General features: G+C 34.9%; 1 protein-coding gene across 2 annotated transcripts in view; it reads right to left on the bottom strand.

The window, feature by feature from the left end:
* The window catches only part of LOC149803647 (ras GTPase-activating protein-binding protein 2-like), a 41593-nt gene extending 23584 nt beyond the window's left edge, over nt 1-18009 (bottom strand). The window contains exons 1-7 of one of the 2 annotated variants that reach the window (XM_089953391.1): nt 17937-18009; nt 15389-15503; nt 10772-10853; nt 8506-8607; nt 5588-5759; nt 3945-4038; nt 975-1195 (exon numbers count right to left, since the gene is read on the bottom strand). In XM_089953391.1, the coding sequence (XP_089809517.1) occupies nt 975-1195; nt 3945-4038; nt 5588-5759; nt 8506-8607; nt 10772-10853; nt 15389-15483 (766 nt within the window). In that variant the 5' untranslated portion in view covers nt 15484-15503; nt 17937-18009. Of the gene's footprint in view, nt 1-974; nt 1196-3944; nt 4039-5587; nt 5760-8505; nt 8608-10771; nt 10854-15388; nt 15504-17831 lie in introns of both variants that reach the window. The other variant, XM_089953392.1, reaches the window with a different exon arrangement.
* Between the last annotated feature and the right edge of the window lie 283 nt (nt 18010-18292).

Below are 18292 nucleotides of genomic sequence, written 5' to 3' on the forward strand. Positions count from 1 at the left end.
ATCTGTGGAGCTCTTGTGCATCACTGCTCTTAAAGTGTTCAAATTCATACAAATTTGTCAGCATCTCTGTACTGATAAAAAATTGTACTAACAGTGAGACAGTCAGACAATGGGATGACAGCGGACAAACATTACTGGCAGTGTCCTAAAAGAGCTAAGAGCAAATGATCATAACAAGAACAAAACCTACTTACCTCTGCATTAACCAAATTTCAAGTGTACTAGTTTCAAACCATGCAATTTGCTCAGACATTAAGCGTAATCAAATCAACATGGTAATGTGTTCCATGTTAATCAGGCGCAAATTACATCATCACAGCAAAATTAAAACTTGGACATAAAAATATATCCCTGCCTCTTTCTCTTACCAATGAATGAGATGAATCTACTGTCTTCCCAAGAATGTACACAACTCTTTTAAAAAAAAATAAGTACAAGGATTTTTTTACATGCATTTTTTTCTTCTGACAACTATAATATGTACAAATTTTTATAGTACTCCACTAAAAACTGCACATGCTGCATTCAAAGTTTTGTTGTACAATGCATCCATACAGCTGTATGGTAAACAGCTGCAAGTTACAAAAGGCCAGTAACTCTTACAAATAACAAATGAAGTAGGTATTTACCTCATTTGCCTAACAGACAACCAAAGTTCTGTGAACAGCACATCATATGCATGTACCTACTCATAGGATGACCACAATGTCCCAAGTTTCACAACAATCCATTGAAAACCAGAGGAAACTATCAAACACTATCAAGCCACAAGACAAAAAAAGGGCAACAAATCTGATCAAAATTCTGGGAACAAACTGATTTGTTGATATAGGCACATCTTCAGGCGATTTCCACAATATTTATAAAGTTTAAAGACAATCCAACAAAATCTGCACTTTTTGTGCGTGTAAGAAATTGCCAAAGATTATTTAAGTGGCACATAAGGATATCAAAATTAAGTTCACTAATCTTACTTTGAGGCTCTTCCTGTTCAATATCCTCATTTTTGTGTGTGTCTTCAGGCTCCTCCTCTTCCTCCTTCTCCTGGTACTCTTCTTCAGGCTCTTCATGACCCTGTTCTTCTTCCTCACAAACTTCATCCGGCACAAAATCATCCACCCCCTCTTCCTCCTCCTCCCCTATTGACTTCTGGGCAGGGGACTCGGTTCTCTCTTCCAGATGCATTGTGCCATTGCTGAAAAAGCATGTTAGAAATAAGTTAATTTGTTTCCCCCTTTGATCAATGTTTTGACATTTGTGCGGGGTGGAATGTACAACACAGACAGACTTTGGCAACTTATCCACATGAAATAACACAAACCTACCTCCTGTTACAATTTTAAATTACCAGACCACACCCGCTGTTCCATGAAAACTGAGGTACCAACCAGATGCAACTTTGCTCATTTGTAAATGGTTATTTTCACCAAGTCATTAACATCATCAAGGTTCATCATGTCAAATTACAAAAATGGGTGGATTAATTCAACATGTAATCCAATTATCTAGTACACCGTCGTTTATTTCATTTTATATAATTTTAAAAGTTTCTGAAAACAAGTTGCATATTCATTATGTGACAGGACAAATACTCATCCTTTTTCAGTTATTTGGAGAGGAATTACCCCCTAAATTTGCATCATTTAAAGTGTGTGTGTGTGTGTGATTAGGATTTTTAGCACAGCTTTAACAATTTTTCTGTCATATCACTACGATGTCTGCAGTGTGGCAGTTTATAGTGATGTCTAGGACTGGGACATCATGCTGCAGACATGTCCCACCCAGTCACATTATCCTGACAGTAGGTCAACCAGTCCTAATTCTAACCACTTAATGTTGAGCGCATAGCGAGGTAGCTGTGAATACCATCACTGTAGTCTATGGTATGACTCGGCCGGGGTTCGAACCCACGATGTCCTGCTTCCAAGATGGATGCATAACCACTAGGCCATTTAGCACAAACAGTAAGCTTTAATGCCCATGACTTTATCCAAAACACAATACATGGGTTAATAATGTTGTAAAAATGTCATTTTTCGAGCTGATTTTATTGTTCATTTAAGTACAAGAAATTACAATACATCAATTTTTCTTTTCTTGCTATTATTCTATCACATGGTACCTTGCATTTTTTTTTATACCAAATTAACTTGAAATCAGATATCAGTCTTACAAGCTCCATGGCATAGGCACTCAACTCCTGTTTTCTTGCTTTGCTTCTGAAAGGTTTAGTTCTCAAGCAGGCTGAGTTGATTTGGGATACATTTATTTTGTTCCAAGTCTCAACTGCTTAAGAGTATTTTTTGTTTAAATGTTTTGAAATTTGGTTTTCGATGTTCCCTACAAATGAACTTTCCGATGAATCAATTGATGAACTGCAATGACCAATTGTTTTCAAAGTGGATCTGTTTTTTGCATGACTTAAAATAGCCACCTCCAAGAGCCACCCACTGTTAAATGTTAAAACCAGCAGCCTGGGATTAGACAAGCCCATTAAGCTGAAGATCACACAACTAATTCCCAGGAAATTTCATTTGATACTGGGTTTTTTTTAAATAACAAGCTATTTCATCACCACCTCTATATTGTCGTGATCTCTTGCAAGAAGAAAAAGCACTGAAAATCAAGCTGAAAGATAAATTCTTACACAAATGGTTCTTTGACAACAAACTGACATTTTGTAAACATACAGGTATCAGCTGGCTTGTCTACAAAGAAGGCATGAGAATATTCTTTGTATTATATCGTTTGCATAATGCAATAAAGAAGCATGATTAAATCACATCTATACAAGAAATCTACAAAGGAAGGCCATGCATTTCAGAGAAATGTTCCTTTTGTCTTAATAGGGTAAACAATGAATATATAGTAATCGACAAAGTTAGCAAATCTTGCACATAGGTTTCTTTATGAGAAACTGTGATTGATTCTGGAGGAAGTTTTCTAATGATTCCCCAAAAAGAGATTTGCAGATTTTACTATGGCTAAAATCAATGAAATGCTTAAAGGCAGAGGCACCAAAACACAGAACTAGGTGGCTATCTCTGGAAAGAGCCACAAGGGCAAGTAGCAGATGAACACAGATATTGTGCGTACTGTTAAGTGACCAGAGAACCTATTATAACTGGTCTTTGGAAAAGGCTGGATAAGATTAAATTTCTCTGTAAATCCACATTCTCTAGGTTGTTTTACCCGATTTGAGTAAGCAAAGTTAGAAGATCCATAAAAGTCAACTGGAGGACATCTAACTGGAATATTGTTAGTCCTTTGCTAATGTACAAAAAAAAAAAACAACAGGCAAGCCAAATTCTATTTCAGTGGAGGTCCAGAGTTCAAGAATAGAACTTTAAAAACGCATTTCTTACCCCCTGGTATGGAACTAAATCTTTTCTTTTTAAAATTCAATGGTGTATACAGAAAATTTACATTCTGTGATGGAATTTTGAGGTGTTTAATTGTGTCTTTGATTATACTGCTGTGATTTTTCTGACAGCTATTTAGCACTACAATTTTAAACAACATGGATCTTCTGGAACCTCAATTAATAGCATGATTTTACAATTACCAAGCACACCATCACATAATATAGGCTATGCTTTCAGCAGCAGCAATATGCTATTTATCTAGATCTTTTGATGTCACCTACCCAAAGCCTACACACTCATATCACAAAATTCACAAGGGTTGGCACATCTAACAATTACATTGCAATTACTTTGAATTAATTTATTTTCATGGTCAGTGGTATTTGTGATTTTACAAAAAATATTTGTGTGGGTAAACTAGTAAGTATTTGCAATGAGATGATATTCTTTTAGAGAGATCATTGCTCACTGGGTGTCTAAATATGTGGTTTGTTATCAGTAACAAATTCCATCAAAATTAACATAACACACACACTGAAAAAAAAATTGATATCTTCACATCAGCTTTAAACAACTCACCTCATGGGTGGAGGCTGTTCAAAGTACTGTTGATTGTTATCAGTAACAGGTTCACTTGAAATGACACCACCATCGGTTGCTTCAGGCTCTGAATCTGAGGAAAAAAGTTCCAAATTTTGCATTGTATCCTAAAATGTGCAGCTCGAATGTTGGAGAAGTCTGTTAAGGGGGCACTCACCAGTTATTATGTACTTTTGAGAGAGTGATATATGTAAGGTGAACTTTAAAACATGCACAAAGGAGATAATGTTGGCATACCTCTACGCTACATTAATGTAATGTGGATGATATTTCTCTGGATATTGTACTTTTCGAAATTGTACATGATCTAAGCACACTGCTAACTAAAATGACTGCTCACTTGTGCTAAAAAATCAGCTTAATTTGTCTCAAGTATACTATCCATAGCAGCTATTAAAATAGGGAAAATGAATTTTGCCAGACTAGACAATACCAGCTGATGAAAGTGCGATGAATGAATTACCAAATATATAAAATGTATAAACAAAAAGTTATCTGCTCTTTTTTTCAATACAATTTACCTCAGAAGTGAAAATGACCAAATGGAGCTAGCACTTTTTTAAAGATGCACATCTGGAGTAAGGCCAAGCTGTATACTCTATAACCCATATTACACCCATCAATGATACACCAAAAGAAAGGGAATTAAAGGTTCTTTGAATTATACCCGAGATATACAAGGTATTTTTTCAACAGCCAGTGACCAAGCCGGGGACATTCTTTTTCTTTAAAATTCTAACCTTATGCAAAATACGAAACTGTAGAGCGCCACCTAAGTAAAAGTGATTTGTCCCAAGTGTGCATACATGTCAATGGGATAATGACTTAAGCAGATGAACATCTTTTTTTTTGTAAGAAATATGTATCATGTTCTCACTAGGATTTACAAGTCCGAGTCCAGGACTCCTGACCTGAAAAAGTCCCAGTGTTATGCACCATAATTACAATAAAGAATGAAAAATGTACATTTATATTTGCCATCAACATGGTGGATTAGTGTCAAACTACAAACACAGAGCATAATGGCAATTATATACAAATCTCTAACATTCCACAGAGTGATCATAAAATCAATTCCACAAATCCTAATCGAGAATTTGTACACGCAAAATGGTCAAGGTGACAAGTTTTAAACTTAATTTACAACGTTAATTTAGAAATTTGTACAAAGACAATATTCTTGAACATTTAATTCAGCAGCCAAGGTTACTTCAACTCTCTAGATCACTTGGTACACAGCGCAAATATCCAGGCAAAATGCATCTTGATTTATTGAAATGTTCTAATGAATTACTCAAGTCAAATGGTCACCACTGCCTACTTTCCCATGTACTGCCACCAAGATCCACAACTACATACAAAAGTATCAGTAACTAAGCATATATCATAAGTGATGTAGCTTGAAAAGCAGGTAACCATAACCAACCAACTGGCAAGTACCACCCTGCCAAATAAAACTACAGATCTATGTTGAAGACTCAATGCAAATAAGTATCAGAATAACAGCTAAATGCAAAAACTTCATGTCACTGACATTTACACAACTACAATAGGAAAAGTAATCTCAATGTCTCACCTATGCTTCATATGAAAGACGAAAATCATAACTCTGAGTAACTTACCAACTATTTCCTCTTGGTTCTCTGTGTCTGTGTCACTATCAATGAAAACCTCATCCTGGTAGCGGAAGATGTCATTATGTACATAGTACTTCTTTGCAGACTGTGGGGCTAGTACAAAGGTCTGCATGAAGCGACGCATGGGTTGTCCATTGTTTGAGAGCTCTCCAGTCACCTAACAAGAAATAATATATAAATTGGTTAGTTACCTAAAAGGGACTTCCTAGATGTATTGTCTCCCTTATGAAACACTCATACAATACAAATTATGTAAATGGGGGTACCCACACCTCCTAATGAAAAAACACGATACATGGATATTTTATGCATGGTTCCCACGCTTTTCTAAAGATAAATTTCCAGGGTTTTTCCAGAATGAAATTAATTTTTTTCAAGGTAAACATATGACCATTACTTAATGGAATAAAAGAACATTTTAGATTGTAAAACATGCATTTTCTAAATCTAAAGATGTTTCTCTTTCAAGACTCTCCAAAACATGTCAGAAATGAAAGATGATCATGTACAAAACCACAAAATTTATCACACAAAACCAGTTTGATTATATTCCTATAAACTGGCATGTAAAGTCATTTCAATGTACAGAATAAAAATTCTAACATTATTTTGCTGACCAGCATTATGTTGCCAAGTGGGAACAATATAATGAACATAAGTTGTTTCCTTGCAAACCTATTAATTATAAAGAATTATATATATATATATATATATATATATATATATATATATATATATATATATATATACACACACACACACACATACATATATATATATCTTATAGAAAATAAACAATTCCTATTACAGTATATAAAAAGCAATAAACGCAAATAATTAAAATCGTCTTACAACGAAAAGAGCTTAACCCGTCTGAATAAAACCCCAAACTAGAGTTTTCAAATAACCTAATCTCCTGAAGACGATCTGATTAAAAATCCATTTAAAAAATATTTTCGAACGGGTTGATTTAAATTTTGACAAAAAAACCTTCAAAATTATATACTGTTGTATAAATAAGGACAGATTTTTCTGTAAAATCAACTCTTCTTGTAATTCGTTAAACCAGACCCCAAGCCCGTATTGATACAGGGGCTTGTATCGTTTTTTAATATATAAGGAATGACAATTTCTCATTTCAGCTCTGAGATTCAACAATTTGGACTACAACTTGGCTTAAAACAAATAGCAGTGCATTTTCTAATACGGGTTTCCTCTGAATATTCCCACCCCATTTTTCATATTTGGACATTTAGGTTGGGGTCATTGCAATTGCATATTGAAAATTGGAATTTGCCACCACCGTGCTTAGTGACATATGGTAGTCGCTTACCAGTGGGCCTAGCAAATTTAAACTTATGTTATATCGACTCATACCTGCATGAAATCGATAGGAATTTGTTCCCCCTCAGAAATGGCAAGTATTATGAACATTATGTCTTTAATCTGCTGACAGACTAGTCAAGACTACAACATAGATGAAACATGACCCCGTACTCGCCATTTGCATTACTAGTCACATGACTTCACAAATATCAAACATCGGAAGTCCAATAGTCACGTGATATCAACAAAAAATTGCATTTTAATGGTGTTGTACAGAAATTCAAGTATATTAAATGAAAGTCCAATACTTTTTGTCAAAAAACAGTAATCTGGCCAGCCTGATTTATCAAGCATAGAGCATGTCGACAAAACTCCAAAAGCTATTCTTGGAATATATAAATATGGATAATTTTGTGTTCTTTCGTTTTTGTATTTTTATTACAACCAGCATACGACTTTCATTTAATATATTTTTCTCTACAACATTTGAAAATGTGGGTTGTTAGATTTGTGTATTCATGCAACTAGCAATGCAGATCTTGAGTACCAGGTAACATTTTTTCAAAGACGTAGTTTTATCTCGTCTTTCAGCAGATTAAAGACATAACGATTTTAATACTCAACATTTCTGAAAAAATGAGCAATTTTCATATCGATTTCATGCATGTATCACTCGATCTAACCACGTTTAAGTTTATTCGGCCATCCTGTAAGCGGCTACGCTTTACCACGACCATGTTGGCATCTTGTGATGCTATACTGGTTTCAAACCTTCTATGTAACAAAAGATACGAATATCGAGCCGAGTTTGAAAATAAAAGTCTACTAGATGAATCTAATCCACTGAGCATTTGGATTCGCTAAGCATATGTTTATTGCAAGCACCCAGATGATACATACTGCAACCTCTGAATATTCTGGTTAGAACACGACAAGTTTAACTCACGATCAGTTTAGTTATGACTCAATTATGTGATTGTTTCAGGTGTCAAGTGGTGGCGGAAAATGCTGGGTTTTTTAAAAACCTTTTTTAATCAATATTTGCGAAATTCAAAGACTTTTCACGGTCGGGGAAAAAATTAACATTTCTCCCGACTTTTTCCCCCGATAGCGTGGGAACCCTGTTTATGGGGATGACAGTGGTCTGGCAACCTAATCTGTGGTAAGCAATGGTATGTGTGAATCATCATGTAATATGTTAAAAACATGACATGGAATCTATTCATTAACAGCCACTTAAGGTTAGATGATCCATTCATAATATGGGGTCCCGAGTGATCTAAGGCGCTAGCCTAACAGGTCACTCGCATGTTTCACTAATTTGTGTAACTTCTTGGCTTGACCAACATGTGCATGTGAGAAAGCTTGCCAGTAGCTTCCCATGTGTCAGTGGTTCTTCACTGGTTCTTATGCCATCAAATATACTGGCCATCATATCATGTGCTGAAAAAAGAGAGTAACACTAAACCCCACAAAATCAAACTTTAGTCACCCAACATTTGGAAACGGAATCTATGTAAAAAATTGTATAAACTCTGTGTATGTTTGTGTGTGTACCAGTGTGCACGCAACTATACCTGAACAACAACAGCACTGCCAACAGTACCCTGGCTGTCCACCTGTCGGATTTTGGCATGGCAGTCACGGAAATTCAGAGACATAATCTTCTTGTGAATTTCCTGTTTTACAAAAATAAACATTAAATATATATTAGCATAGCAAAACCATGCAAACAATTTGGTCATACATGAAATGTTGAGTTAAAACCTGTGCATGGCTTAAAAGATAATTTAAACTAAAATACAAAGGCTATCCAAATACTGGATGGAATTTAAACTTTTTAAAGCAAATGTTATCTATTGTGATTCTTTTAAAAATTTCTATATTTTTTTGATTTGTGATCATCATTGGAAAATTTAATCACAAAATTCAATATGGGCAAAATCATTTATGACAAAAGGTTAGCAATGTGTACATATTCCATGGATGCCCCTGCCATTCGTATGCCAGTAAACATTCATAATCTAACAGTAACCTGATATAAAGACACGAAGCCCTTCAAACATTTTGGAATCCTGGTTCCTAGTTGTATCCAAGGTTGGGGGGGGGGAGGGGGAGAGGCTGCTATTCAGGAAAGTCCATAATTTCATGTCAACAGAATTAAAAGCAAAGTTCACTGCATTAATTACTAATTTGATGATTAATAATACAAGATATTACACTAGTATCAATAGAATTCCTATCACACATCAAGATCCAGGAGTAATAAAATAATAACTAAAATTATTCAACATTTCACCATATAAATATATGAAAAGAGAACTAAAGAAACTGTTGCCATTCTACTTACAAATGTAGCATATTTCCATGATTACCTTTAATGATATACAACTACAGGGCTGCCAGACTGATTTGAAAGAAAAACAATGCCAAATCACGATTTGGAGGGAAAAAAAAGGATCAGTTGTTTTGGACCATATTTTAACAATAACTTTACAAAGGAACTGATGTCTCGTTGCAAATGAATTATCTGTCAAACATGCGTATCTGTACAAAACTGCAACAATTAGTGGATTTTTTAATGCGTCTGGCAGTCAGGCTTACCAACAGCCAAAGATAGGATTGTATGTTATACAAAGATAGTTGGTATCGCACTACCAGATTTATGAACCTATGGAGCAGGTGTAAATAAATATGTTTTTCTATCTTCCTTCAGTTAAAAACAGTCATGTGCAGCCTATTTTCTCATAAAACAGTATACTATTCTATGTTTGTTTCTCAAAGTTCCACTCTTTAGTGATGAAATGTGATGATTGATTTTTAACGTAGCTTCAACAATTTTTCAGTCATATTGCTACGATGTCTGCAATGTGGCAGTTTATAGTGATGTCTAGCACTGGGGCATCATAACGCAGACATGTAGCACGATGTCCCACCCAGTCACATTATCCTGACACCAGGCCGACCAGTCCTAACACTAACCTCTTAATGCTGAACGCCAAGCGAGGCAGCTGTTAGTACCATTTTTTAAAGTCTCTGGTATGACTCGGCCGGGGATCGAACCCACGACCTCCCTCATCCGAGGTGGACGCTCTAACCACTAGGCCACCGAAGCGGTCCACTCTTTAGTACAGATCCATTTAACCTGTAATAATTGACTGTACGGGCACAACCCCTTGTAAAAGAAGTGGTGGCAGAGATCATAATGTAGATAACGTTCATCTGTAGGTTTACAGTGTAAATCAAACAACACTATTTTTTTTCCTAAAATAGCATAGTATCAAGGAAGTGATTCTTTTCTCGAAGTACTCCTTTGTCGACTTGATAGCTTTTTGACAGATGTTGCATTCAGATCATCCATAAACCAAAAATAAAGGCTTATTGATTGAAGAGTTCAACAGTTTCCATTCCATATCCCATCTGAAGATATTGGCATGGGATGGGGCCACTTCGGTTCCAATAGCAGTGCTGCCAATTTGTAGGTAACGGGAGTCACTGAAGGTTAAGCTACATGAGTAGTTTTAAAAGGCAAGTAAGCTCCGATTTGGAATGATATTGGGGTTTATTCATATCCAAAGTTCTAGCAAATGACATCAATCCCTCATGGTTAGGTATTTTTGTATAGTGAAGTGACATCCTGAATCACCAAATTAGATCATCCGGTAAATTTCTGAGAACTTGAATTTTATTTATAAAATCTGTTGTATCTTTAAGGTGGGCGGGGGGAACGGTTTTAACAAATGGTTTGATATGTTCATCTATGAAACTTCAGGGCTTTTTTTTAAGTATAATTATTCCAGGCAAGCTTTAAAAAATAGTGAAACTTTGCAAGAAAAAAGTTACCGCTTGTCCCATGACAGGGGGTTGCTCTTCACCAGGTTTCTCGACACCGCCATGCACAAAACTAGAGTTGTTACTGTAGAATCTGTTGGAAAAAACAACTTTTAAATGTAATCATAATTGCTTTGAGAAATTCACCTATGCATTTTGCACCAAGTATAGTTTATTTTTTTTTTACATATACATTAACTTGCATACGGAATAATGTCATTTAAATATCACAAATTCAACAGGAGTGCTCTAAGGAACTGACACTTATGTCCAAAAAGAATTCCCATGAATTCAAAAGACCATTTCTTCATTTTAACTACTGAGTGTTGAAATCATTTCTGTTATTCTGTGACACTATGGCAACCATACTGGATGCAGGATCAGCACCATTTCATTCAAGACAATCCAGACACCAATGAACACCTAACTAGTGAAAACTATGTTGATGCAACCATCCAATTCTGGAGAATTGGTTACATGACATTCAGTATGTTCATTGTGACAGCCATACTAGATGTCTGCAAGCCTTTGGTGAAACTCCAGTGTAATATGACCATCAATGATGGAGAAGTAAAAGATGGAACAAGATACTGAAGATGCCACCATGGTCACCATATTAGATATCATATCAGTATTATTTCATTCAGGACAAACTAGGCACCATATCAGTAGATTCCTGCAGACTTGACAATTCCATATCTTTTCCAGGGTTAGTACACAAAACTCAGGGACCATAAATCTTATGATGTGAAGTAAATTAATTGTAGTGTTCACAAGATTTTTTAATCAATGCTCAGAACTCTTAAGAAATCAGCAGTTATCTTTTCTTTTAAAAATGCTCTTGTCAGATATTCCACGACTCTTCCAAAACTTTGCAAGGTTTTGAGAAATTTTAAACTTTTGAAATGCCCATTAATTTTTTAAAATTCCACCGCATTTCCAGAACATAAGGTCTCACAGAAACCCCCCCAAGAAGACTTGTGCTGATTGTAATGGATGTTTGAGTACCATCATCATTTAGGATGAACACATTTGGTTAGGTGTCAATTCTCCATGTACACCTCACTATAATATGGTGGTCCGGGTCCATAAAATGTGATCATGTTATGAATGTCAGTTCTCTGAAGAAAATAAAAGTCTGTGCAAAAAAATATATGCTTCATTGGCAGTTACCATCTTATATCAATGCACAATATCAACATGTTCCAAGTACTTAAAAACAGTTCATACATGTACTGCCAGATTTTAATTTTTAACATAGCTTGACATGTAGCATCATGTACCACACAGTCACATTATCCTGACACCAGGCCGACCAGTCCTAACACTAACCTCTTAATACTGAGCGACAATCGAGGCAGCTGCTAGTACCATTTTTACAAGTCTTTGGTTTGACTTGGCCAGAGTTCGAACCTGCGACATACCACATCCGAGGGTGACACTCTAACCACTTAAGGCCACCAGCGGGGTCTCTACATGTACTCGTCAGTTGAATTTTTTTAATATATAATCCATAACAGTAATTCCATCATGAATGTTAACAGAAAAGCATAAATTTTGAAAATAAAAATAAAACATTTGCTAGGTCCCTTTTAATTCTTTAAATTTCTTGTTAATAAATTCACACAAATTTATAAAACTTGTGCTTTTCGCATTTCATATGGCAACATTCACATTTGCTATACCTGTCTGATTTCTGACCTACAATGCAATGCACAATTCAGACACTGAAACAAGTGAAAGTTAAAAAAAAAAGAAAACGTGCGTTTAGGCTTGAATAGTACATAAATCTAAGCTGAAAAGGATAAAAGGTACTGACCAACTAATGCTCTTGCGCTGAACATTCAACAGGTGTTTGTCTATGTAAACTGCCTGAACCCAGTTTCAGAGTAAACCAATAAATCATGTGTTCAGAGCAAATGCTTTAATTTTTTTGTCATTATATAAAGGCCAGAGGAAAAAAAACAAACAAAAAGCAACCCAGTAGTCTATGGTATTTGTGTTTTAAAACTATGACTTTATTTCACTGCAGAGCATCAGGGATGGCGCTGGCTTTAGAAAATTAGTCGACGAAAACATCACCACTTCTAAAAACAATGTGGCCATTTTCATAATACAATACTATCCGTTTATCTCAGCATCCTTGGGACCAAACTATATTGTCAACACAAGTGGGTGTTTAGATAAGTAAGGAGGTGGGGGCTTAAAATAAATTGAAATTTCGCATAGAAGTGACATTTTTAAGACATGACCTGTCATCAATGACTAGAATTTACTGAGAAAAAAAATTGGAAATTTTGATTAAATGAAGCAACTAGTCTAAAATACACTTCACAACATGTTAAATAATATGCATGCTTTTAAAAATTCCATTAATTTGAGTATTAGATAGTATGTTAGAAAATTCGCATATCAAATCGCATTAGAAAACACAAGTAAAACGTATATATATATATATATATATATAAAATGGTAGTTCTTGTTTGATCGATATCCATTTGTTTTTCGAAATAATTCACGGATATTTATTATCCTAGTAGCACGTGGCTGTATAGTTGTAAATATGCTACTGTACATGTACTTAAATTGGCCTAGATTTGGGTCAGCCAGAGAAAACCACCATAATACCAAGTGGATGAGGCTATTCAAAGGGAAATGAAAATGTGAACAAACTAAAGTTCTAACATTCTTGCGAGATGTCCCACCTCCATATAATTTGACGGCCAGATATCTATTGTTTGAAAATATAGGAACTTTAATTGGGGTTTTAATCTGCCATTAGTAGCAATCGTAATCATGAACATTTTTGTTGCAAACAGGAAACTTTCACTGGACAATAAACATGTTCCAATCACTATGCAAAAGGAAACTGCTTTTATTTAAGTTCATTGCAGACTTCTGTGGTCAAAAGTCTTGGGCTGACTTTGATGAAGGTTCATGCGTTAATGATGACCAACACAACCACAAAAAAAGCAAGTACAATTTTTCGGTGCTTCTCATTGTGGGTAGGGGTGGGGGGTATTTGATATATCAATGCCCCATTAATTGTAACATCCTTTAGAAAGTGGGATTAACACTGATGATTAGTAATTACTGTAACTTCCTGATTATAAATCTGGATGAAAATTATTTCTTTCCTTGGAACCAAAAATGTATGCAGGATGTATGAAGAAAAACTGAAAAGTCTTGCTAGCTTTGATTGTTATAGCTCAGGTTTTCATTGAGTTGACTTCTTTCAAAACTAACATGAAAGGGCAGTGATTGACAAATGACACATCTGAAATGAATATTAACAAAATTATAGATTTTTTTTTCAAGTAGGAGTCACCTCTTTCTAAATTATTAAATCAAACTCATTTTACATATCAGGGCCCAGCAACATGGAATGAACTTAGACACAAAGACAGTGATCCCATTCAAGAGTACTCTCAAAACTCACTTATTTCAACTGCAAAAACAAACTTAAAGACCTAATAATGTTTCCTACCTTAAATATTCTCAGCATGTTTTTTATGTTTTCTAATTTCATGGCGTTTGTTTTTGTAATCATTTCATTATGTTTTTTTATCTTATAAATGCTGTCTAATGTTGTAAAACGCTCAGAGCTTCTAAAAGATTAGGCGCTATACAAAGTCATCATTATTATTATTAGTTATTTTGGCACAAAACTTGGCACTTTAAGAAATTTGTTAAATTAGTGTTAAATCTTGTGAGCCACAAAATATGATCCTAGTATATCCAAATTCATGCATGATGTCTACCCCAAAATGTCAATTAACTTTTTACACATTAGTTTCATCCTCTGAAAAAGATTTTTCACAAAGAAATATAAAAAAATTTGTGAGTCATGCCACAATCATGTTATATCCAAATTTGTGGTACAATGAAGCATGATACAGAGGGGTTACACTGTACTTCAGAAGTAGCAGGAACAAACTTGTGACATTGGATAGATAGATGGCCAATGAACTGACCATCCCATTAGCTCTTCTGGTCCCAGTATGGATCTCTAGGTGGTATGGCACAGAATGACCCTAATGTAATAAAAAATTTGAATCCCCGATATTTTCAAGTATTTTTGGGTGCAAATATTATAAATGCAATCATACCAGGACAATTATCAATGCAACATGCATGATTCATCTTGAGTTGAGAGTTTGTAAATAAGTCCAATTATACCTTTAATTAAATACAGACATTTTGAACCAAGTCTCCTGTAACTAAGAAAAAAACTGGGTTGCTAATTTTCAGATGTCTTTGCACGAACATGTATTAATGCTGGACTTGTCCATCTTTTGACAAGTCAGATAATAAATCGGTTCTTTCCATGCAATTATATCTTTTCATTCATGTTTGGGAAGAAAGATTTCAGCGCACCAATTGGTACAAACCTTTTCACCTAGCTGTTTGTGTAACCTAATAACAGAGAACCAGTTGATTCAATGGTGGTAACATACGAGTTGGGAATATAAATGAGCACACTTCCATCTCTACTTGGCAGCTAGTTAAAAACGCACAACATTCACAAAGGTGTCACTCCAAATGTGCAAGTAGAGTTGTGCAGTTGTTTTGTAAATCTAGGCACGTAAGAGAAACCTTTAGCAAGGCTGAAAAAATTAATATACTTACCTATGCAGATGCAGTGGGGCCTCATGAAGCAGAGTGTAGTACTGCCTCACAAATTCACGGCCAACACACTGAGGACTAGGGGTTTCCATGACCATGACTTTTATTTATTCGTAATCTGAAAAAGAAAATAAAACCCTGAGGAAACTTGTCAACATCCAAATTCTTATATCATTATACCTTTCCAGTATTGCAAAGAGGCTAAATACTGAAATATATAATGAAAATTCAACAAGAAGAACATTTGCAAGCGGAAGCTAACAAAGCTGCTGATGGAAGTATACATGCCAACCTCTTATTTTGTTCACAGTACAATATGCTGGAAGTAAGAGGAACTTTTGCAGAAAGTTCATACACAGTATGCCTAGTACCAAACTATCGTGAGCTTTTCAGTCTTGGAATATTGTTAGGTGATTGAATCAGATGTCTGTACCTCCACACAGTGAACCAAACATGGGAATTTTGAGCATTTTATCAGTGAACTACTCTGCCTTTGACCATTCAAGAGCAGCATGAAGACAATACAGTAAAATACTTATAAATTATTACTTTTCAATCATATGGGTGAAACACAACTACAAGTTTGTCAAAGGCATTAACAAAAACAGTAATATGAATTGTTTTATCGAATAAGCTCTGACCCAGACTTCAACCAATCCTTTATGATGACTTAATGATAAACCTGTACACTACATGATTAATACTCACTTAACAGAAACAGATCAAACGAAAGACAAGTTCTATGAGAATATATTGTGCACATGTCTGCAATATTTCTGTTGGTATAGCGCGACTACCACACAGACACATCCTCTCCTCGCAGTGAATCTACTTTTCTCCAAGTTGCTGTCACTGAAATGTTTTCAGAATATTTTGAGAAGTTCATGTTTCATTTATAACCTCGACTCATTTTCCAACAGTTGAAATGGTTTATTTTGTTGATATCATGTGACTATTGAAACTATGCTGTTATTGACATGTAGGCTGCAAGATTTGTGTTGTCCTGACAAGTAATGCAAACGAGTTCCAGGTCAAAATTTATTAATGCTGTAGTTAAATCTTGTTAGCAGATTAATGACATAACGAATCACAATTTCTGAGAAAATCCTATCAATTTCCGAAATGTATATCATGACAAGAGGTTGTTCAAGTTTGCTAGGCTGGCTACAAAGTAGCTACCCTATGCAAACACCACATGGTGTTGTCGAATACAAACTTTTTGATAGGCAATGGACTCTGACCCTATACTCAAACATAAATGTCAAAATATAAAAACTGGGTGGCTAGGGTTGCAGTAAACTGATTACAAGAGCTCTAATGTTGCAAACTTGGTAACCCATCAATTATTTAGTGCAAATTGGATTTCTATTGCATTGACAAGATTGTATCATTGGACAGAAACTAATACTTTTAAAATTTAGCTCAAGTTTGCCTGAAAAATGTCATTACATGATTATCCAATATAATTAATTGCAATGAAGGATTCTGATAGTAAGGTTCGTGTTTGATCCCAAGTAAGGTTATCTACTTCTATTTTCATTCACAAAAGAATGCATTTCCATTCATAACCTGCTGTACTGTTATTGTTTAACAACTGAGAAATGATTCGAAAACAGCTACTACAAAAACCTAATTTCTTGTATTTCCATTCATAGTTGAGCTAAAGTAGGTAATATCAATACTAACCTGGACTATAATGATTACCATGTCATTTTTTAAAACAAGACTTAATATTACTATAATAAGACTACATGCCATTTTTTGGTACTTTGATACATCAAACGTTTGTAAATATATTCAGCTATATCATGAATGGAAACAGGATTGAACCATATGTGCATGAATTTAGACATCTCAATGCCAAATAGTGTGCCTATAAAAAACAATGTAATTCAGTCGTTACCAAATAGGGAATAGTACACTATAAAACAACAAATCGGTTTAGAAAACTAATTTTGTTTTAACCAAACACATATCGTGAACAGATTAGTTTCCTGTGATTTTGAAAACGAGAATCTTCAAAGTCAAAAAAAAATAAATATGCAATCTCTGAAAGTCATATATCAATTAGCCTTCAACAAGCAGCAGTATAACACTGATGGAAATTATACAATTACTAAAATCAAGTTACCAAGACACAAGTTTACAAATCACCAAGGATATAAATGTTTCAGTCACGACAATAACGACTCACAAAGGCTCTAAAAAAAGGCACCGGTTTCAATGAGATAAATGGAATTTCTGCTTAAATCTTACGATATATTAGCGAGTACATGCAAAATGTAAGCAAAATGACTGAAGTAAATGACCACTACGTGTCATTTTGATCAAAATGATTTTCTCTGGTTTCCATTTTCACTTCAGTTCACATGGAGGCAACCGGCCAGCCAGTCACGCAGAAAGACGAAAACCAAAAATGCCACGCGATACTGTATATAAAACTTACCTCAACTAACACAAATGTCAAATGAAATAAAACTTATTAAAGATACATGAGAAGTACAATTTCTTAATATCAAATTTTCAGAAAGATCGTGAAGATTTTGGTCACCGATATTTTTCCTCCACATGCACGTTTGCGCAGAAGTGGTCTGATATTTTTCTCATCTGCGCATATAGAATCCTCTTTGACTAAGTACGTGTAACCCCCAAGGTAACCCGCTTTTGAAATCACGAACACTTCATATACGATGATCAGAAGGTAAATTAAAAACTAAAGAAAGGGTAGTAGTTACAGCGTATTATTTGATAACAACGGACCAAATAGTTTTTTAAACTGCTTGCAAAAACGGAATGAAATGTCAAGATCTTTGCGGTAAAGTTTTGAACATACTCATTACAGGGCTAAATGGGAACAACTCCTTTTTAGTTACGTACTAAACGAAAACTTGAAAGACATCAATATCG

Source organism: Sinohyriopsis cumingii, chromosome 3, assembly GCF_028554795.1.
Source record: "Sinohyriopsis cumingii isolate HCF-2022 chromosome 3, ASM2855479v2, whole genome shotgun sequence".
NCBI lineage: Eukaryota > Metazoa > Mollusca > Bivalvia > Unionida > Unionidae > Sinohyriopsis > Sinohyriopsis cumingii.